Source organism: Macrosteles quadrilineatus, unplaced genomic scaffold (assembly GCF_028750875.1).
Source record: "Macrosteles quadrilineatus isolate MER2022 unplaced genomic scaffold, UCM_ALF_1.0 Scaffold_5__1_contigs__length_97177068, whole genome shotgun sequence".
In the NCBI taxonomy this organism is placed as follows: Eukaryota; Metazoa; Arthropoda; class Insecta; order Hemiptera; family Cicadellidae; genus Macrosteles; species Macrosteles quadrilineatus.
Window position 1 is genome coordinate 43,630,275 of NW_026542598.1, and position 24,312 is coordinate 43,654,586.

General features: G+C 34.4%; 1 protein-coding gene across 2 annotated transcripts; it reads right to left on the minus strand.

Moving 5' to 3' along the window:
- Positions 1-8,460: 8,460 nt before the first annotated feature.
- LOC128995071 (ubiquitin carboxyl-terminal hydrolase isozyme L3-like) lies at positions 8,461-24,106 on the minus strand. Of its 2 annotated transcripts, none has more exons than XM_054419955.1 (9): positions 23,987-24,106; positions 17,372-17,460; positions 16,594-16,605; positions 15,796-15,924; positions 13,169-13,314; positions 12,398-12,539; positions 11,148-11,223; positions 10,689-10,747; positions 8,461-9,282 (listed from the first exon to the last, which is right to left on the minus strand). In XM_054419955.1, exons 2-9 carry the CDS (start codon positions 17,405-17,407, stop codon positions 9,193-9,195), a joined length of 690 nt encoding a protein of 229 aa, XP_054275930.1. In that variant the 5' UTR covers positions 17,408-17,460; positions 23,987-24,106; the 3' UTR covers positions 8,461-9,192. The 2 variants fall into 2 exon arrangements, with proteins under 2 accessions (XP_054275930.1, XP_054275931.1); XM_054419956.1 differs by lacking the exon at positions 23,987-24,106 and adding an exon at positions 23,779-23,922.
- Between the last annotated feature and the right edge of the window lie 206 nt (positions 24,107-24,312).

The window sequence follows — 24,312 nt, forward strand, 5'->3', positions numbered from 1 at the left end:
TTGCCTGTTAATATATAGATAGATTCCATTTTTGATAAGGTAATGTGATTAAATTTATAGTTTTTATATATCGGGAGCTAGAATCCTAAATCATATTTTATATTATTTTTTCTTTATTTTTTAAAAAAAATTTCTAGGAGTGCTCACACCCTTCTACAGGTTGACAACTGTTGGCCTGGAGGGTTAAGGTATTATCATTCAAATAAAATCGATTAGTTTTTGACAAGATTTGGACCAATAGAAAAGTTTATTCTCCGTTTATTATGCATTTATTTAAAAAGATGTAAAGTAGGTAGAAGAAATGGGATCAAGGCTTGAACAACCTACCATACTCTCACACTATTGAAATTCTATAAAAAAAGGGAGTAGGTATATTACCATAGACAAAAATAATTAAATATAGAACATCAGCTGTGCTGCGGTTATAAAACATATCTATTCTATATATAATTCCGTTTTAAAAATCTTTGTACAACTAAATCTAGAGTTCTACTGGACCGATTTTATTAATTAATGGGTCATTGGAAAGGTTAAGTTGTGTAGATTTGCAAATAATTATGAAAGTTTGTTTTTGTTATGATTTATGGTGAAAAATTAAAAAAAAAAAACATGTTTTCCATAAGAAATACATTGAAAACGGTGTTTTTCACACTTTTTATTTGCGTGCGACTTTTAGCTGCCATTTTTTAATATTTCCAAGAAGTGCATGGTATCAATTTGTAGGAAATTTTATTCTCTTTCAGAATATCACCTTCCACTTTGGTCGATTTCCTCACCATTTAAAAGTTATTTGCAAAAAATCTAAGCAACCTCCGAATTTATAGTAATGAGAATATATTGAGTTTGGGATATTTTTGTTAAACTTTGTAGGTACAACTAAATCTAGACTTCTACTGGACCGATTTTGTTAATTAATGGGTCATTAGAAAGCCTAACTCATGTAGATTTGCAAATAATTATAAAATGATGTGATTTTATTAAATATTTGTGGTAAAAAAGTAAAAAAACAAAACCTACATTAAAAACTGCTTTTTTCAAGTTTCTGTTTTCAAGATTCTATTTGTAGGCAGCTTTTGGCTGCCTTTATTAAGCATTTTCAAGAAATGCATAGTAGTTGTTTGTAGTAAATTTTATTCTCTTTCAGAATATCACATTCAGTTTGGTTGTTTTCCCCTCCATTTAAAAGATATTGGCAATAAACTAAGCAACCTCCAAATTTATAGTAGTGAGAAAATACTGAATTAAAGATGCTGTTGACAATTAAATCTACAGTTCTACTGAACCGATTTTATTAATTAATAGGTCATTGGATAGCCTAATTTTTGAAGATTTGCAAATATTTATGAAAGTACTGTTGAGGTTGCAAGCAAGATCGTTTAGCTATTAATCGATGATAAATAACTTCATTTTTTGAACAATTTGTGTTGGTCGTGATTTAGCTGTGTGCTTTAATGAAATGGAAGCTGGTATTTCAATGAAGGTTTTTAGGTAAAAACAAATAGAATAACGTAATTAGAATTAAGTAAATATATCTATAAAACTAAATTCCATATTTAAGATACAATCAAATTTATATTACTGATTGAGCACAGTAACTTGAACTTAACTGATTAAAACTATCAATATCTCAAGCGAAAGTCTCTGAAGTATTTTAAGACAAAGACATATAAAATAACTTAAATAAAAATAGAGTTACGTAGCCTATCATTGATTGCAGATAGGTACTAAAACGATTGTAATTATTGTTGATTCGTGATTCAGCAGTGTGCTTTAGGTAGTCCGATCTTAATAACCAATAGCTCAAATGAGAGCTGGTATTTCACTTAAGGTTTTTAGACCAAAATGTATAATGTGATTAGAACTGCTGGAATACATAGTTAATTGAAGTGAAAAAATATTTTTTGCGAGTAATACATTAGATAAATTAATGATGATGCTTGATGTGCTTGCATAGCTTTAAGACCAAAATTATGAAAATCGGGAGGGTAGAAGAGCTCTCCTGTAAACCATCGCCCGCCTGCGAAACATTGAACTAAAAAAAACAAATTTAACTCCCATAAGAAATGTACAGGGAGGCAGTTTGTGCATAACTCGAAATATACGTCAAAATGAATGCCGATGCTTGATGGCAAATCTGCGGTACGTCCATACCTTTTTAAGGCCAAAATTATAAAAACTAGTGTACATGTTGCTCGAATTCGAGCAATTGCACAGTATTACAGGAGTTATTTCAAAACGAACAACAGTCATATTTACAATGAGTTTAAAAGAGTCAACTCAAAGATTACCGGTGTGTAACTCAGACCATGTTTATCTTTGTTATTGATAAACCTAAAGCATTCCGGATGGGTTTCTCCTTCTCAAAATGCCTCGCTGTACAGGCAACACAGGTAATTGATAGAGGGCCAATTGAGAACGAAAAGTCGTTGTGGGGTAGTGTTAGGGCACATTTGTAACCTAATAACTTAGTTGAGATTGTCCAGGGTCAGGTGCTGACTGTGATGAGTTGAGTCTATTACGCGCCACTGTTCTGTAGCTGCGGACGTTATCACGATTACGCCTCCTGTCTATGTTTCGTTGTCGTCGCGTCGGAGGAATTTAAAAGAAAAGAACATCAAATACCCCCGTCGCAGCAAACCTGCATACTAAGCGAATTTCCATTCACCCGGCTTGATTTCTACTAAAATATTCCCTATGAATTTTCAGATTTATTTCCTATTTAAATAACATTAATTTTAGTGACTAGATAGGTTTGCTGCTACGGGGAAGATGTTGAGGTGTGTTTTTTCAATTGATATATTGATAGCTTGGTATGAAATAAACCAAATTGCCAAATTTGATTAAAATATATCCATAAACAAGCAAAATATAACAGTTTATTTATTCTCCATAAGAATAACATGGGAATTTTAAATTTACAATTTTTTTTAATTTTCTCCGTAGTCAATGAACATTTAATAACACTTCAAAATACTAAATTGTTTGTTTTTTTAAGCTCTTCAAAATGGTCTAGAGAGAAATTTAGAAATTTAAAGTTTTTAGTGTCAAAAATGAGAAAAACCCATTTTTACCCCATAAAACCCCCTATAAACCCCTGATACCATGGTCCGATTATGCTGGTTCGCGAACTCGTTCGAATAAATGTAGGTTTACACGTTTGTACCAAATTTCATCAAAATCGGATCAATTTTGCTCGAGTTATCGCGCTAACGGACACATATATAAATATATATATATATATATATATAAATATATATATATATATAAATATATATATATATATATATATGAATTTGAACGGATGGTGTTTTTGGCCTCTGGGGACCTCAAAACGAAAAAGTAAATCGGTCCCGGGTCTAGGTCTTACCATGAGACCTACGGTAATAGCTTATTCCCTATATGGGAAATTCGCTAAAAACAAATTATAGCTACGGTACACAAAACAACGATAAATGAACAATTTTTAAGTTAAATTCATGCTAACACGATCCGTCTTGGGGGTTATGTTTACACAAACTGAAATAGTAAATAAATGTACTCAATGCGTTTCATTGAATTGAAAAAAATAACAGCTGATCAAAATGTAATCAATTATGTTCTTCATAAGGATAACATGGGAAATTTCAAAGCCCCTGGGGCAGAGCCCAAGGGACTTTTTCAAAAATGTAAGGCCAGTTTGCAAATCTACGCGACACGCTCTTTCCAATGAGCCGTCAATGGATAAAATCGGTTAAGAAATGGCTGAGGAGTTCAACCGACAAAGTTTCATGTAGCGTATTAATTATATAGATTGGTCAGGTAGAAGAGCTAACACACGGCTCGGAAAAGAAAAACCATTTATTTTTTTAGATAACAATAATTAGTTTACCAGTATGCATAATCTAATCATACGAAACATGTGTTAATAATTCAACAGCTTATTGTTATATTGTTATCTAATTAAATGTTGTTGTTAACAATTTGCATTTGTGTTTAAAGTGTGTTCCTTATGTTAATTGTGTGATTCTAATGTAATGTGCTTAAACTGTGCCATTAATATTAGTGAGTAAAGTGGTGTATGGATTTTATAACCATTATTTTACTAGAGACCGTTGTATTTAACCACAACGGGCACTGTTGCTAGTTTCAGTAATAAAAGTGATTCTAAATGTTAGAACAAAACTGAATTTTTATTATCATAGAAAAAATGTAAACATTAACATTTTACAGATGTTTCAGATAATTGTAAGAGCCAGGTAATGTGATATAATATAATATACTAGGTGAAACCCGTCGAAATCGACGGTTACTTTCAAGGCTTACGCTAATTCATCTAACTGCGATAAATTGAGTGAAATTATACATATTTTGAGCATTTAGCTTTGCTTAAAGATTTATAAGTGTAACAACAATAACGATATTAATTGCGTTAGTTACCAAATTATGGTTGATCATTCAATGAATAAAATATTTCCCATACTGTACGTCATCGGAGTTGTTAGTATGCTATCTGGTATCTGTTCCTTTGGAAGAACCTTTAAATAGTATTAAAATCGTATTGGTGGATCTTTGTAGTTAAACACTTCCGTGATTTTATCAGTGTAATGTAGATTAATCTATGATTTTATTTTAAAAAGAAATCTGTTTGTTGGGAAGACACGTTCTAACTTCAAAGGGAGGTATATCCGTTACAGTGTAAGTTTGATTTTTCCTTCGTCACGTCGCGTCACTTCATATTGTACTTCTAAGCCAATGAATAACCCTCTAGCACAGTTTTGAGAAATTGGTTGTGGGGTTACTGTTAAAGCTGGAACTCCTTGACATGGGGGATGTCAGTTAGTTTTCTCAGCCTTACATAATTTACATAAAGTTGCCAATATAATCTCTCTACAGAATTAGGTGTAGTGGAATATACTTGAAGTGAAGTTGGCTTTTATTCTTGAACTGTTAGGGGCCTCCTCATTTATATGGTTGTGCAGCTTTATTGGCAAAAAATAATACGAATGACATAGTAATGTGGCATTTCCAAAAAGCAAAAATAATGTAAATTGGCTGTTACCTGTAATCGAAGTAACCTCTCTGAAAAGTCTCTAGTATATTGCAGTTTTCCAGCTTAATGACTTTCTACATCATGCACATATTTCTGTATAAACATTTTAAAATGTTTTATCCAGTTGCTGTAAACCACTATTAATTTTTTTAAACATGGACACGGCTCAAATTAGCACCGTGCCCTTCTGCACTTGTATTATTTTTTATTGTATTACACATTCAAAGATTTTTCCAATGATTGAAAGCATGTACAGTGTGACAATAATCTCATGAACCTATGATGATCCGTCTAGAAAAATATGATAAAATATAGGGAAAAGGTGTGAAAAAGGCAGACACCAACCCGTAAAATAGATATAAGATAGTTCAATAAGAAATAATTAATTTAAGAGTTATTGTGATAAAAGGATTTTCCTCTGATTTCGTAATGGAACTTTATATTGCAACACATGACTTGATACTTCTTTTGGACAATTCAGTAACTCCCAATATAAAAGTGTGTTGTTTAAAATACAATTTTAAAATTAACAGCTGTTTTATTAAAAAGTATTATCCACATGACCAAAATGTAAACAAATCTGTGGAGGGATTTTTAAAGGCTTCTGGGGCCGAGCCCTAAGCAAATTTACTTAGTTTTTCTTTTGATAACTCATCTACAGACCAAGACCTTTCTTTGGACACCTGTACCAAGTATCTATGCCCAGCCGTTCTCTCAAATTAGTGGAGACAAAGTTTCCAATGAAATATTTAGATTCTCCCATGTTAATCTTATGGGAGAAACCCCAACTTTAATGGAAGATCCTGCCCAAACTAATAAAGATATCAAAAAACGAAAAACACTTTGCAAAACTACAGACCAGGGCAATTTTTTTGACTCTATAATCATCAAAATCGGTCCAGAAATGAGGGAGGAGTTCTGTTCACAAAAATCGGCTTAGCGTATTATATATATAGAAGATTACAGTCTTCCCCTCTAAAAAGAGAACAACAGGTTGAAGTCTTGCTGTGGAATACTCATAACTGATACCATAGACTAACCAACGTATGTTTTATCTATGCTGATACTTATGTGTGGTGTAGATAATTAACTTCAGTTTTTTTTCCTTTTTTTTATTTTTTTTTCATTGGAGTGGTGTATAGCTTAATAGCTTACTGGAGTCGTTGAATAATAGCAGGTTTTGACTGGAACTGGAGTAGGGTATTGAAAATGAATAGGAGCGGGAGTTAAATACTGAACAGGAGGGAAATCAACCAGGGGTTTTAGAATTGACGTGGTCGATTTGTAACCGTTGGAAACTGCTGTTGAAGCTGGAATGGAATAATCGTAGCTCACTGTCAGGGGAGTACACATTGGGCTTCAATGGTTTTACCGGGGCAGGAGGTACATATTCATAGCTAACTGCAGGCACTGGTGTTGAATACTTAAAGAGTCTTCAGTGGAGTTGGAGTAGAATGTTCAGAGTATGGGGGAGCAAAAGTCATGTACTGGACTGGTTTCAGTGGTGCAATCGGTGTTTTGAGGAACTGTCGGCACTACAGGTTTCACAGCTGGGTAAGAGTACTCGTAACAGACAGACAAGGCGGGTGGTGTGTAAGTTACTGGTCTCAATGGCATTTCATGGGTTATTAGTTGAACTGGAGTAGCCGTAGCTCACAGGTTTGACAGAGGGTGGTGGAGGTGGCGAGGAGCATGTTACAGCAGGCTTCACTGATGAAGGAGCTAGGGTGGAAGTGGATAGTTGAGAATCTAAGGGAATTTTCAGTTTTTGCAACCAATCTCGACCTAGTAATGGATTAATAATGTTATCAACTACAAACAAGTTCAGGTTTGTAGATTTGTTGTTGTACCATACCTCAACTTTGGCGACACCCAGTTCAAAGGTAAGCTTACCATTTTCAATGTTCAGTGTTGTCGTGAATTTTTCCGTTGGTGAAGTAGTGGACGCAATACGGACAGGAACAATTCTTCCAATAGAAAACTCATCATGTTCTATGTCTTCTTGAATTATGGTATTTACCTTGCGATGATTTGATCTTGTTAGGGTTGATATGCAAACTTTAGAGATATGACCACGCTTATGGCATAAACTACAAAATCAGGTGTTAATGTCCCTGTCGCACGATTTTGCCAAGTGGTTACTCTCACCACAACGCACACATAGGCCTAAGCCTGCAATTCCTATGCGCTCATACAAGTTCTTTGGATTGTTTTGACTTTGTTTTGTTGATGTGTTATCACAATCATAGTTTTTTGTATGAAAAACTTTTGAAACTTTATTTATCGAATCAGTTCCATGAAATGTTTTGCAACCCTTTTTTGATGCTTCAAGAGTCAGAGCCTGTTCATACGCACCTTCAAAAGTCAATTCTGGATGCTGAAGAATCTTTTCACTGATTGTTTCATCTCGTAATCCTCGAATGAATTGTGCACGTAAAAACAAATCGACCACTGAAGATTCACAAGAAGGGTAGGCCTAGTTGAAATTGCATGTGAATGTAAGTCTTCTTAGTGCAGCTACAAACTCAGATATGGACTCTGTCGGACTTTGAACACGTGATAGAAAAGGATGTTGTTGCACAAAAACATTGGGTTTTGGACATAAATGTTTTTCAGCTATTTTAATCAATTCGTCGTAGCTTTTGTTTGATGGTAGGTCTGGAGATACAAGACCACCTAGTAGTTGATAATGTTTTGGTCCAATACAATTGATCAATATTCTTGCTTTGATTTGTTGTATTTCATCTTCGTTTCCTGTAATGTTTTTCAAATGAAAGTAATTTTCAAGTCGTTGTCTATATGAATTGAAATCTTCAAGATTTTCATCAAATGAATCGAAATTGAATGATGTGATTCCGTTCTGGGGTGTTGAAGGTTTTGAATTCTGTGCATGGGTTTGTGTGATTTCATTAAACTTGTTCAAAAGTATAGCCTGTTGTTGAACAAACGTTAGTAAAATTGTTGATTAATAGTATGTTAATTTCAATGTTTATCCTGTAGAAAAGTGTAAGAGTCATTAAAAATCCCATCCTCATTGCCACTAAAACATATTTCAGTAATAAAAGTGATTCTAAATGTTAGAACAAAACTGAATTTTTATTATCATAGAAAAAATGTAAACATAAACATTTTACAGATGTTTCAGATAATTGTAATAGCCAGGTAATGTGATATAATATATTACAGGTTACCATGGGTTCTGGGGCACACCGCTGGGAGCACAGTGTAGTTACACAGCGCATACTATTAGGGCGCACACACACACATAGTTCTAGGTGTGCGCTAGAACAATAGTCACAACCACAGCACGGTGTCAGCTATTTTAATTTCGTCAAGGTCTGTATTTAATTCTTTTTGTCTATGATATTACATTTGTTTAGTTTTTCAAATTAACACCTGGGACCATAGTGGATACAATAAATCAGTCATAATAGGTTGTATAAATATTTAATAAATGCCAGAGTACATCACATTACATATCATAAGAGGCACATTATCTTGCACCTGTATACTTATCTGAAACCAACCGTCGAAGCAGTTTCACACTAAGCCAAAGGCACGGTTAGAGGGGAAGTTAAAGCTGTTAATAAACAATGACAAGCCAGAAGTAAGGTGATTTATGATCATATCAATGGTCTTACCATTCAAACTTTAAAATTATGTGACAACATTTTTTTCAATAAACAACTTAATCTGAACTATTCAAATAATACTTCTAAAATTGTAACTCCGTGACAATCCAAAAGTTCTTATTTGGTATCAATGAGACCAAAAGTTGGAAATTATTTGTTTAACTAAAAACACCAATCCTATCACCCTAAACAAATTTTTCAGTCTTTTATTTACCTAGTACTTAAAAATAGTTCACTTTCGTAGTTCAATTTTACAAATAGGTATTACCTTTTTTCTAAATGGTATGGCAATTTTAAAAAAGTCATTGTATTTTATATCATATCTCTGTTTCAACTAAAAAGATTTGTATCCTTGAGAAATCGGACAAAATAGTTTAAATGTGTCAATTCTATTTACGTTGCTGATATTATATTGGCTGAAAACAAAATACTTTTGGAAATTAAAGAGTCTGAGTTTTACATATGATCAATATTGACTATTCACACACATACAATACAAAGGAACATGTTTGTATATTAGGTGTTCTGTGGTCACTCGGCTCCCCCGGTCAGAGCTGTGACGGTGAAGCGGATGTCGTCTGGATCACGAGACATGTATTCTCGGACGACTCGTACTCCATCCTGTAACAACAATTACGGGTTTTTGTTTTAACACACTAGATCCTACAAGCTGAAAGGCTTTTTAACCATAGGCAAGGGGTGAAAGTGTGATTGTAGTGATTTATTTCAACCCTCAAAATTGATGTCGTTAGACTTTACAGGAACCCCTAGTTAACCCTCTGGTGAACCCCTACAGGGGTTACAATAGAACCCCTTATATTCCACTACCGATTAGCAGGGATGTATTAGGATTGAGACTTCCCAGATACTAAAATCACGGTTTAGCAAAATACTACAGTTTGAACAGGAAAAGGTATCAAACTATGAAACGGCAATCAACATTAAAACACCTGAATTTTGTACTTGGCAGGACTCACGAATAATACACGTATTTCAACACAATAACACAAGCAAATAAATTATATACTGACTTTGAAATATTTACAAGGCACAAACAATTCTCTTTACACTATATAATCTGCAATTGGATTGTGGCGGATGAGTGAGTGTTGACGTATCGGGAGGGGTCTATGACATTGAGTGGGGCCGGCGGAAGACAGTTCACTCATGTTTGGTTTATATCCTACTGTGCTTCCTTCCTATAATAAGTTGGTTTATCAGACCAGGGGCTCGGTCCCGTTGTGTACAGATATGAGGGGTTATACTCTACTGTACATTCATCTTTTTCGAACATTCTCCTGTGCATAACACACCTGCTAGGTGAACACTCGCCTAATTGCACGCTTTGTCATGTAAAAAAGAAGCATTATAAAATACTCCCGCCACAGCAAACCTACAGACTAAGCAAATTTCCATTTGCCTGATTGTATTTACACTAAAATGTCTCCTTAAAAATATCACATTTATTCCCTATTTAAATAGCATTAGTTTAACAAGTACTTGGGTTTGCTGCAACAGGGAGAAGTTGCTAAATTTTATGTTTTTAGGGCCAAAAATGTGAAAAATCAATTTTTACCCCATAAACCCCTATTCCCATAGTCCGATCATGCTGGTTCACGAACTCGTTCGAATAAACGTAGGTTTACACGTTTCTACCAAATTTAATCAAAATTGGATGATTTTTGCTCGAGTTATCGCGCTAACGGACACATAGATATAAATATATATATATATGATTTGAACGGATGGTGTTTTTGGCCTCTAGGGAACTCAAAACGAAAAAGTAAATCGGTCCCAGGTCCAGGTCTTACCATGAGTACTACAGTAATAGCTTATTCCCTATATGGGAAATTCGCTAAAAGAAGTAAAAAAGCAGCTGAAATCACTAATTTGTTTAAAGAGGTTGAATTTAACATTGCATTTGCCCGTCCACATGGTTTCAGACTTTTGCATTGAATGTTATTTATTATAGTGTTATTTTACTATCATTTATGACAAAAGTTAACATAAAATTGATTGAGTTTTACCTCGAGGAGAGTATCAGGTGAAGAAGCTCCATGGTTGATCGGGAATGACCTTCTACCATCTGAAAAAAATCATCATTTGAAATAATATTGAAAGGAAATTCATCTTCTCATATTGCAAACAGCCATAACAGTTATGGTTGGTAGAAAAGTTAATTATTGTTACAATATAGAAGTCTACTGACAACTTGTAATAATACTTGTAAATAATTTAAACTCAACCAGATGGTCGTGGCGTGGGACGGTGTGCTTTGGTCCTGGGTGTGGCAGTGGATGTATGTGTTAAAGATTGTATGCTAGTGAAACCAAATAAATCTATGTTCTTTTGTTGTTTCTCATATTTTAAACCTTGTTGTTTTATTTTTGTTCTGGAATGTTATAATAATTTTGTTATAGGTTAACTCTAAGAACTGTTTGCCCTCAATACAGAAGAATTTTCAATTCATCATATTGACAACTCACCCAACTCGTACAGTTGACCATCTTTGCAGACAAAAGCAATGAAGTGGAAGTTGACGGGTTCACTTGGGTCCGGAGCCTAAGAAGGAAATCATGTAACAATCAGTGATATTCCATTAACATTTACAGGGAAAAATTTATCAAAATCCAATTCAGACAATCTAATACACAAAAATTTTTTTATCTAAATTACTCGTCATAAGGTCCAACAATTTAGTTATACTATTTTCAATAATGTTTACAACATCTAAGAAATATTTAAACTTGGTCTGGGGTCTAAAACATTATATAAAACCCCTAATCAGAAAATCTGCAATCTACACAAACAATTATTTACCACTGCCTCCTGGACTGTTGCGTTTAATCTGCGTTATAAAACCTTTTCCGTCTCAACAGTTAAAATATTAGTTGTTGGTCATTATGTGCATTTCATAGAATATATTCATTGTCTGGCCGAGATAGCAGTCAGTCCCTCACCAGCTGGTACATGATCTTAAATTTAAATCTCTAGAATGTGTATGTGTGTAGTGGTGTGTGGTGGAACTTTACTGTAATATTTTGGTCAGTCAAGATTTTGATTTACTTTTGGTGTTTTTGGAGGAAAGGGCACTTGGTTCAGGAATAAACTTTAAGAGAACTTGCAACAATAAACAATAAATGTATATGAAATAGTTAGATAATTCAATTTAACAATGACCCTACTTTAAAAATCCGGAACATCTCCTGCGGTTTGTACATACATTAACATTATTATCGCCTACCGTAGTCATGGAAACGTCATCATAGTCTTCCGCGATCACGGCAAAATGCTGAATATCTCCCGTAGTTCGTTTACATTATAGTTGCCCCCCTTTGGTCACAGAAACAACATCATAGTCTTCTGGGATTGCGGCAAAATCCTGGACAACTCCCACGGTTTGTAGACATTAACGTATCTCCTGCGGTCACGGAAACGTCATCATAGTCTTCTGCGAGGCAATGAAGACTTTTCGATGACCGCGGTAAATGCGTCTATTTTTCAATTGCAGAAACTTTGCATACGCTTGGCTCTAACTTTATTTGTGCTCGATCTCTTGAGCTTGTAGGCCAGGCTCGGCTCAGCTTGAATATCGAGCAGCTCGCACATTTCTGCTGTAGTTATTAATGGCTTAAATAAAAATCCAGAATGGCCTGAATAATCCCCGGTTTGTATACACCCGGAATAAATCATTTCAATTAGATATTTTTTTTTACTACTGAGTTAGTTTTTCTACCTCTGACTGTCCCTCTAGGGCGAGAGACTGATGAGCCGAAGACACTCCTTCGTTATTCTGCAGCAACTCCCCTCTCTGCTCAGGCGTCAGAGACTTTCCATCGTCTATAAATTTCTTCAAAACTCCATCCTCCAGCTGAATCCTGGACAGGACGAAACAAAAATTTTTAAAATTGATATTGCCTGCCATGGCAACTCTTGAAAACTAACGAAAAAGTAAACAAAGCGCCATTTACAGGTTCAGTAAAACAGAAACAGTAAATTTTTTTTTAAATGTTTGATAGAAGAATTTATTTGAGAAAAACCATCTGTTAAGTATGAATTTACACTTAACAGCAACAGCACATTGTAAGAACCTAGAGTGAGATAGGCGATGAGTTCGGTAGAAGATTAGTTGCATCCTCATTTAAAATGGTGGTAGTGTAATATGTTAAATTTATGGGTGTTTTAACTCTGATTAGAAAGGACATTAGAACGGAAGAAAGGTAATCTTCTGCTGTGAGTTGTTTGCAGCTTGGTAAATATTAGTATAAAGTAAGATGCAGATGTCTGAAACCTGACACATATATCTTTCAAGAACAGAGATGAACGGTGAAAAGTGTCTTTGCCCTTAAGTGTGTAGTCATAAAAATATCACGTGATTCCAATTTTCACTGCTTGAAGGGTCAGATATCCTGAAGATGGAATGATTAAAACTCAACTGCAGCAACCTTTTTTTTAAGTCATTCCAAATCCTTAACTTTGAAAGAAAATACTTAGAAGTTGCACTCACTTGTCCGTATTGTTGGCAACACTGTGCACTAGAGCCACAGTTCCACAAGCGTTATGCACAAACTGTTTCATGTAGAACACCTCAGGGGACAAAGTCTGTCCCTTCTCCTTGATCTGAGCATCCTGTGCAGCACAATACTGCTCATACTGCAACCAATATGTCAACTATACAACATGCCAACTCACCACCCTCATGTTTAAAGTATTATCCTATTACGGTCAATCTTGACACAAATGATCATTTTGGATTATGCAAACATATTGTTAAGAAAAACTCGTTGGTTTGAGCATTAAGTTTACGTTCTGAGGTTCAGTTAACCAATAACCAATGGAAATTTACCATATAGCATCATGATCTGGTTATTTTGAGGCATAGGCGGTAGATCTACCATCTAAAACTAGATAGGCTAGAAGTGTCTATTTTGTACCTTCACAAAAAACTTTAATTTTTATTTCTCTTAATCTTCTTTATTACAGCAAGTCATTTATTTATTCTAGTACAAAATTAGTAGGTTACCTTTGTTGTTGTAGCCTGAAGTTTTTGAGTAGGTAAGATGTGTTAGTCCACCTAAGCTTTCGGCAGCTTATGTAACAAAAAAAAAACCCACAAAAAATTCCCCTGGTACTTCAGGGGGTCTTCTCAAGTTATTTTCTCATCACTAACACTACAGTCTATACTGTATTTAGTATTTACATAAATATTTAAACACGTCGGTTACTTGTATCGAAGACGGGCCCGATCGGACAACAGACACGCTGTGGATTCACGGCAGAAGTCTTTCTTCCTCCTTTAATTACTTGGACTGGGAGTGTTGGAATTTGAATTTTGGCAGTTTGACAGTTGAGGGTAGTTTGGACTTCCCTGGTTTATGGTCGGGCGGGTGCTTGATCTGTAGTGTTGCCAGTTTGTCATGTTTCCAGTTTTGAAACTAATTTAATGTTGTATATTAATTTTAAAATTGCAGAGCTGGTGTAGTCTTCTTTTTTTGTTACGGGGCTGTAGGCTATAGTATATCTGGTAGCTTTCATGTAATTTGCTAATGGTTTTGAGTGGGCTTTGCTCAGAATCGTGAGGGTATTGAGAACATTTATTGAGCGAGTTACATTTTGTTTTAAGTAGGTGTTTGGCTACAATTGAAGTGGAGTTGTTATGAAGACTTGTATTATGATCTCTTAAATCAATGGATAAATGGATCTAACCGACCCGATCGCGATACTAGTGACCGTGTGTGTGTGTAGAAGCATTTTTGGAACAGTAAGTAGACTATAGTGTCAGTGATTAGGAGATAAGTCAAGAAGACCCCTGAAGATACCACACAAGCTGGAGAAATGCACAGGGTTACAAAAACATCTTACCTACTCAAACAGGCTACAACAACAAAGGTAATCTATTAATTGAATTTCTTAAAACTGGGATAGAAATACAAATAATAAAAAAAAAACTTTTACACAACATAATTTCCAACACTGCAATAGCCTCACGAGGCTTTTCTGCAGCCACTGTAGATGACAATCATGTTCATTTCAAAGTCCAAAAATGCAAAAGTAAATTTATAATGAGGTTTTACAGGAGATAAGTCATTTCACAAACAAACTGATTGAGGCAGATAGTAAATTGTGTAGGCCTATCTAATCTTCTGATAGTAACTATCCAAGTTGACTTGTCTAGTATGTTTTGTGTGTGTTGCATCCTACACATTTGTAATTACAATGTGCTATTTCATAAAAGAGTTAAAATCTCAATCCAGTCAACTGATACCAAAGAATTGTCTATCTTGAAATAAAACACTTATTCAGACTGAATCTGAGCACATACTAAACTTAGGGTGCTTACCAAACTGAACGTTCATATGCGACTGAGATTCACAGCCTATGTGACATAATGTCCATGTTTCCAGGGTAGCTACCACACTCACATGATTAATATTGATTGGAATCAGAGGCAATCTAAATTGTGTTTGTTGTAACAAAAATTTCTTTTGCATTACCAAACCCAAAAATATTGACCTTAGCAAGTCATTTTGGTTCCAAATAAAAACTTAATGGTGAGAATATATGCAGTTGATTAATTTGCCTTGATCCAAAAAGAAACTAGGCTATATCTGCTCAGTTAACTTTTACAATTTGGTTAATCTGAAGGTTTCTTATTCTTACTCATTACATTCAAATCTATGACTCTCTGGTTTTAATTTCCATCAAAAAATTAATTCTCATGAGTGTGTTTTAGAAAAAACTTATTTTGATGTGTTTACCAGTCACTTCACACTTAAATTTCTACTTAGCACAAAATTACAACCGTACAAGCCTGCACTAATATGAAATTAATAAAGTAACATAAATATATTTTCAATCAGTTAAGAACTAAGCTGACAATGACGGATATTCTAAACCCCTGCATTAGCGTGTGGCGGAGAGCGCACCCTTAAGACACTACTGTTATGACCAGACACGGCAGTAACTTGGCAACCAAATGTATTCAAAACAGGAGAACCCTGGATACGTTAAACCAAGCAACTACAACAGATAACGCTCTGATCCATTGAATCTATCAAAATGAAGATCACAGGTCTCCAATGGAAACAAACAAAACGTACATTTATAAAACAAGTGCTGAACTACAGGACTCACCTTCTCAGAGATGGGGAATAGCAGCAGCAAGGCCAGCACTGGCTGAGGCACCACAGCAAGAAGATCAGGGTCCAATCCATACACATCCACAATCTGCCACTTCTTAGGAACCCCGAGATTGTAGAGGAACTGAGGACAGAAATCCAAAGTCCCAAACACATTGTAGCCATTGAGACAAAACAAAGAAAAAGTATTACCAGGACTGATGGAAGCACGCAAAGGAATGTATAGAGAAAGAATGAAAAGATATACAGAGGAAACATGCTTATGGAACAACCGTGTGCATTTAGCTCGGGAATGGTAGGGCGGAAATATACTAGTACCGAGCCAGGAACAGCTATTGTTTACAACAGAAGTTGTACCGCACAGGCTCTTCCTACAGGGTGAGCGCCATAGTATGTTATGGTGAGGGGGGAGAGGAGAGCGGAAGAAGATGAAAAATAAAATTTGAACTGGACACACTGGTGCTAGACACAACTTAAATGTACCATTGAATGTTTCCTCTGTATCTTACTGACCTGTGTTTAGCATAAAAATGACAATTAATCAAGTACAAGTATTTTTAAAGTAAATAATCTTTTTTGAGGACATGTTTTCCTCGGGAAGGATTTCTTATTAGTTTTAGATGTTAAATTGAATATTGCTATTGCTACTATAGTAAACATTTGCTAATTCGACATGTTCAAGATTTAGGCATTGTCATATTATTGAAAATGCCAGATATCTCATGAGGCCAAAGAGTTCACTATACACTATCTACTTACAAATCTTCAATGAATTAAAAGTAAAGTTCCCAACCTTGTTCATAACCTGTAAAAGAACAAATAATGACTCAGAATAATTAGTTACACAACACAACAAACCATCTACCTCCTTGTTTAGAAAAAGCATAAATGTACCATGCAGTGTTTCTAAAATTTGTGTGCATTAATTTCTTAAATAGAATTCTTTTACTGAATTCAAAATTAATTCAGCATATAAAAAACCACAAAAGAGTTTCATCAAATCACACAGAAATTACAAAAGTACATTACCTACAAACAGTTAACCTACTGGCTATTAGCCTAAATATTTATTTTTCATGTTTTAACACATTTGGCATTTTATTTAGGCTACCTATATTTTTATGAGAGAACTGTCCAAATCCTAGTAGGCCTATTGTTACAGCATAAAATCGACCTTTTATTATAAGAGGATGAAGAATCAATATTTATTTGATTATGGATGGGGCCTATCTCACTCTTAAGAACAAAGCTGTATGATTGTAAAAAAACTTGGCAAAATCCTCACTTCACTTGAGTATCACTTGAATGTTGCTTTGACCCAAGATATTACTAAATATATCATTTAACAAAGACACTTAACTTGAGCCTGCTGTTACTACAACATTTTCTATGATAAATCTGAAATAAGTATCTTTGAGGCAATAAACAACTTGAGTGTTTGGTAATTCATTACACTGTTTGTGTAAACAAAATTCTATTACTAAAGCAGAAGTAGTTAAGTTAGTACAATGTAGTTTTAAAATAAATTTACTAAGGTTTTAAGTTATTTATAATTATAATGCCATACTTACATCAGGATTTGATTCCAGTGGAAGCCAATACGTCATTTTTTATCTCGACTGATTAACTAATCTTGAGAGAAGAATAACTTAGGTTCACTCTGTAACAAAAAAGTAAAAGTATAACTTATTCTTTAGTAGTAAGCCAATCTCAATATCATATTTAGTTTAGTCCTGATGGCCTGAAAAGTCTCAGAGAACAAATTGAAAAAAAAACATGAAAATAGAAAACCAATGGTTGCTGAGTTTGTTTTTGAGTTCATCATTTATCATGCAGAGAACTAACATTCCTTGACTTATGGGTCCTTGACGTTTACAAATATGTGGTAACATATTACCATACACTTCAGTTGGATGTAGCAATACGTTATTAAAACAAATTTGACACTTTAAATAGGCTAGTTCTAAATTTGGGTTAATGCAAGTTATTTCTTATTGGAATCTGAATCTTTAAATCCAAAATACGGAATGAAAATATTGAATTTTCGATATTTTGATTATTTCATTTGATAAAAAGTTTGGTTAGTTAGGTTAACCTAACTAACCGAATGAAATAATCAATATATCAAATAATATTTATATCGAAAATTTGGTTGGATTATTTAATTCGGTTTTCGGAGTCCAGCTTATGAAAGTCTACCCAGGCCTATTATATATAACTCAATCCCAACCTTTAGAGGAGAAGGTAGGCCAAGGTGTTGTGTTAGGGGAAATTTTTAGTCTAGAGACTTCTTTATAACTATGATCAAGTTAAGCTAACTTAACTTAGGCCTACCTTCCTAACCTACCTTAACTTTTTATACTTTATACACCTGAATCAAAACACTGGTTGATATCCGACACCATGTTAATTTTACATGTTGAATCAAACACTGTTTTCTTCCCACATAGCCTATATCTCTCGCACGATGCCACTATATCACCTTGTTCTAACCGTCATCGAAAGCACTCAATTAAGTCCATAAATGTGTTAAACTGTTTAATATGTTTATTTTATTTAAGTACTCAGTTATTATAAAATAAATACTGGTAAGTTAACTTCTTGTTCAGCTTTGAACGTGTATTAAAATTAAACCTAAAAATACAAAAAATATGTATACTAACACTTGAAATAATATAGTGTCTATTTTATTTACAGTTATACTGCTGACTCACAAGACGGTAAATACAAATAAAAGATGGGGTCATTCTCCTATTGGGTCTGATGATGATTGGAGTGTCCAATCAAAATCGATCACCACTTACCATCCTTTATATATTTATCGTCTTGTGAGTCAACAGTAAGTGTAAATACATTATTACAAGTATGTCATTAGACATCTTTTTTAGTATTTTCAGGTAAAATGTATCACAATAGAAATTTAACAGAAAAGGGTCCATAGATAAAACGGTACTTTGGTATTATCCAGAGGCCACCTTTATACAGCGTGCTGCAGCGGTTATGTTATCATAAATGGAAAGAACATACTATAATTGACTTTACTATCCATATTTGACATGATTACAATTAGCAGTGACAGGTGATGTGCATGCTCCGGTCAACGACCTCGACTTGGCCTACTTGGAGGGGATTTGGCTAGTGAAAGTATGACTCATCTGGTATTACACATCTGGTACGCTCACTCACCTTTTGGTTGCAAATTAGCTGTTGTCATAAATGTAAAAGAAATAATAGTGCTGCACCCTGTTGGTAATCCTTGTAACTTTAATGCTATTGAACATCATAGAACAGAACCAACTTGTTTAATTGAAACAGCTGTTAAGATTCAATAATTCCATTTCTCATAAGGTTAACATGGGAAACTCCAGAGCCACTGGGGCGGAGCCCGAAAGGATTTTTGAAATAAGAATATGCCTATATGTTAATCGGGAATGTGAGCTATCATCATGCCAAATTTCAGCCCAATCCGACCAGTATTTTTCGAGTTTACTTTTCCCATACACACATACAGCAACCACCTCTTTTTTATAATAGTATAGATAGATAGATAGATAGATATAAAAAAAAACCTTAAATCATCCCATTTTTAAACGCTCACCCTCGCTTTAATTTTTGACAAAATTTCATGATTAAAGTGTCAAATTACTGGAAATTTTGTCAATATTTCCAGAATATCAGTTATATTTCCTTTGGGCGGATAGGATTCGCCCCATTTCGCATACTAATTTACATGTATTTCTTATGGAAGGAGTATTTTAATAAGATATCAATTAAATAAGTTATAACTCGTAATCTGTTGAACCAAAATAAACACATTATATACTTTTCTTGTAGAAAATTTAATCTTCTTCAATTTTATAATTTACTATAGTATACAAAAAGTTGATAGTTTTCGAGATATAATCAAAAAACCCAAAATGCGTACCTTTTTCCCCCCCTCCACCCCCTGGCTCACCACCTAGGAGTCAGGACTTTTGGTCTATGTTAACACCCTAAGCCCCCTGAACAAGTTTCTGAAGGAATCGCTTAGTTACCTGCTCACGCACTCTACACCTACTTTTGGATCATTCATTGACTGGACTATAAAGGCAGCAAACATGTTTGTGAATAAATATTGTAAGGTAGCTTTGGTCTTTTGGTTACTGATGAAAAAAGCTTCCCTGATTGAAATTATGGAAAATATCTTCGTCAAATATGGAAAGGCAAAAAAGTGTGTTGAGATAAGTTTTTTTTAATGGTCAAAACCGCTAAATTAGCAACCCGACCCAGTTATTGTTTCTATGTTTATGCTCATTTTGTAAAGGTTTAACAAAATTAGTGTAAAGTAAAGGCATCCCATTGACTAACTTAACCCTAGATTTGTTTCTGATCAACATCAAAATGCTACTATTAGCCTAGTGTAAGATTATGTGGTGGTATTCCTCCTAAAGGTGCGATTTAATCTACATATCCTATCAAAAAAAGGGCCTAATCAACGTCTTGTTACTAACTGTTTTGCGACTGGTAAGAGTTCCATTTTCCCAGTTAACGAAACCAATCACAACATGCATAGGCCTATTTTTAGTTAGTTATAAGAAACGGAAATACCTCTAGGTTTTACTGTTATATATAGGTGCTCCCTTTACTACCGTGCATGCTAGGCTATATTATTTGAACATGTACCTGGTTAGTCTCCTCTAAACAATATTTTTTTTCCGCCCATTGAAAATTGACATAGTAATGAACAAATTCTTATAAATTTATAAAATTATAAAACAAATTCTTATACGAATTCTTAATGAACGAATACCTGTACGAACCCCTATTTCATCTTTATTCCAAAATTGTTTTCTAAGAGGGGAAATTGAGCCGTTAATTGAGGTTATTCAACTTCATAAAAAATATTGATTAAAACTCTACAATAAATCTCAAATATAAATGTTATTAAATTTTCAAAAGAGTATGTAAACAATCTTTAACATATGTTTTAAAATAAAAGAAAGCAAAAGTTCTCCATTTAATCTTGAATCGTTTCTTTAATCTTGAAAACAATTGATTTAAACTTTGACGTAACTAAAACGTCTTAATCATTATAGGTAACGTTATCCCTGGTTTTATATAGTATACAGTACATTGCAGAGTTGACTGGCAAATGAGTAATCCAAATGTAATATTGCTTATTTGCTTAGTAATAAATCACGATCAGCTGTATTGAAATAAACAAAAATCAGCAGTAAATGGCTTCTAATGCTATTCTTATGGAGAAAACTTTACGTTATATCTAATTTTGTGTTAAAATTATGGAGATTTCACTATTTTTCCCGACGTCACGGGATTGAGGCCTTTAATTTGAGCCCTCTCCCGTCATTCTACGACTTCCCAGTCGTCCACAATTTTGACGCAAAGAATCGGCTTACGTAATTAATATATAGATAGATGCTCTCATAATTTTAAGTCAAACTACCTGTTGCTCGAATTCGAGCAATTGCCAAGTATTACAGGCGTTATTTTAAAACGAATAACAAACATAATTTCTGATGACTTTAAGATTCGACTAAAAAATTATGGAAACACTCAAGATGTACATAACAGATCGATAAAATCAACATTTCTTGTGAATATCTTAACATTTTTCAAAAGGTGATCTTGTTTTTTAGCGTTTTCTACTACTCATAGCCGCATTAGGTTGTCCATAATAACGATTATAAATTTAAAAAAAAATATATTTCTATTTCTTCTTCTTGGTGGTGTTCTATGACTTTCCTATATTTCCGTCGTTTGCAAATCGGCTCTTTCAATGATTACTAAGAATTCGTCGTTGACTTTGACCTTGGCAACAATAGCTTCTTGGAAACTGGTTTAGACAACCGAACCATTTCTTGGATAATAAAATGTAGAGGAGAACTTATAGATCTCAACAACTATAAACCGTGGATTGTTGACAAAAACCACAGATGTTCCTTGTGTAATTTAAACGAGAATGAATATGCTTTACACTTTGTGGCTAGTTGCCCTGTGTTCAATGACTTGCGACTCTTGTATTTTGGTAAACAAAAAATACAATATGAGGAGTTTGTGGATTATTTGAATGGGAAGGATTGGTGGGGCCTTGGAAGTTTTTTTAAAAATTGCATGGAAACGTAGATGGGAGTTAGTTAGGAATTTAATTTTTAAAATTTTGTATTACAATATGTTTACATATATGTGTATGTATGCATACATGTGTATGTGTATGTATGCATACATGTGTATGTGTATGTATGTATGTATATGTGGTGCATAAAGATTTTGTTTTAGTGCTCAGTATGTTGATTTATGTGGAACAATTTGATTTCATTAATATTGAATGGACATTATGCCAACCCAGTAGACGGTCGTATGACCATTGTTGTATGTGCATGTATCAATTTATCGTACCCATTTCATGTAGCCTACTGTACATAATATGAATTCAATAAAGCACTTTTCTATTCTATTCTATTCTGATTACTAAGAAATTCAGCACATTGTTAATTCAGTTTTCTTTTTAGTATATCAAATTATTCAGCTCTCTCGCTTTTTTCCATTGTAATATTTACGCCAACCGAAATTCAAATAGGGGTAGTAAATATTTAATTTAATCCAAGTCAGTATATGTTTGTAGCAAACTGTTAAATTAGCAAACTTATTGACTGTTTACAATTAACATATGTTCTCTTCTCAATTTTAATTTCTGACAACATCTGGAGTTTCATGACACTTTTTGTTTCCCATATTAATCTTATGGATAAATGGAACTTTAAATGGCCCCAGGGCCTCACTCTCTAATTATTTCCCTAAAAAGAAAGTTTCCTGCACAACTTCACGTTACGCTCTTTCCAATGACACCAAAAACATGTCAATCGGTTCAGTAGTTTCGGAGGAGTAATTGTCACAAAAAACTTGCTTGCGTATCAAATAAGTATAGATACTGTATAGAGTATGCATTTAAACGGTCGTTTAAATGAGATTTTGGGGACGTCGATTTAACCGGAAGACCCGTTATCCGGACTGGCCTCGATCACAAGGAGTCCGGATAAGAGAGAGTCTACTGTAACTTAAGTAAACTTATCTAACTTAATCATAAACAATAACTCGCCCACTGTTTAATACTTTTCAATCAAATGACGACCATACAAAGTAGGTATTTTATGCAAAATAAGAATGGAGATGAGTGTAAAATGAGTGGTGCGATCTTGCAGTCTTATTAGTGACTAAGGCCGGCATGTTCCTTAGACACAGCTGTTAATTAATAGCACATAAAGCTAATGGCAACGAAGGGACCTACAGTTTATAGTGGAATCCGAACCACATTTTTCCTTGGTAACGAATTGGTCTAATTATCAGGATAGCACTGCGGATTTAAGTTATAAATTTAAGTTATACAACCAAACAATAAAGTACAAATCATGAAATTAACTTAAACTTAAAATAAGATAGGCCTAATATAAACAAAATTTTGACGATACTATCGATCAGTGTCACCGGACTTGAACTAAGTAGAAACGAAAAACGAGCTTCAAAATTTACAATGGGATGAGAAGTCTACTTTTGTGTTGGTTCGTCTATGATTTATCATTTCCATTGATTTTAAGCTTTGTTACTACTTCGTTACTTGGGGGAGTGAGCTGGCGTAGTTGTTAGAGCGCGGGACTTCAGTCCCTGAGGTCCCGGGTTCGATCCCCGCCAAGTCACCAATGGATTTTATCTAAGTGATAATGCCGCAACCCCTAGGTCTAGCCTGAAGTAATGTGAAAAACAATCCCAGGCTCGTGCCTAGCGTCCTAGGACAAAAAGAAAAGCTTCGTTACTAGACCTAGCCTAATCATGATGCTTTGTTGATGGATGGCAAAACTGTCCCAACTGTGGGAAGATACAAAAGGTTCATATTAGTAAATGCCCAAAATAGAACTAGAAAAAATTGGATACAGGCCTGGACTCAAATTAGGGGTTATTATTTTCGTTCTATGTTTAAACTTACCAGGCATTTTAAACTAACACTTATTTAACTTAGGCTTCCACTTAGGAACTTCTGGAGCAAGCGAATTGCGGTGATAAAATGGTAAAACTCGCCTTTCAAAAATAGTAAGAATGGTTCCAAAAGGAAATTTACTAATTTATTATTTATGAATTACCCAGAGCGTAAGAATGTACTTGAATATTTAATTTTCGCACCCAAATCAAATTACCTGTTGAAAGAAGCCTTGTAACCGTGAAACCGTCAAAGGCCTAGACTTACACTCTTTCACAACCACCACAACTACAACTAAACTGCACAAGAGACTGACAGCCGACAGGACAAGACAGGAGGTAGACAGACAGACTGAGACAAGACAAGCCAAGCAGACGGAGACGGATCACCCGGCGCGACGGTTCGTTCTCGTTCCGATTTAGTTTCCGTTCCGTTCCTCTCACACCCTGGGTTTAGATTCAGCGCAGTTTTCGTTCTCGAACGTGATTTAGTGATTTTCTCTATGGTTCAATCATTGATTATGCTTCTCCCAAGACTTGGGAA

Excerpts from the sequence above, each read along its gene's own strand:
- LOC128995071 (XM_054419955.1), bottom strand. The coding sequence starts at position 17,407 with ATGACGTATTGGCTTCCACTGGAATCAAATCCTGAT. Across the intron at positions 12,540-13,168 it reads GTTGCCAACAATACGGACAA|GATTCAGCTGGAGGATGGAG; the intron begins GTGAGTGCAACT and ends CGTCCTGTCCAG. Across the intron at positions 10,748-11,147 it reads TGGTCAACTGTACGAGTTGG|ATGGTAGAAGGTCATTCCCG; the intron begins GTGAGTTGTCAA and ends GATTTTTTTCAG.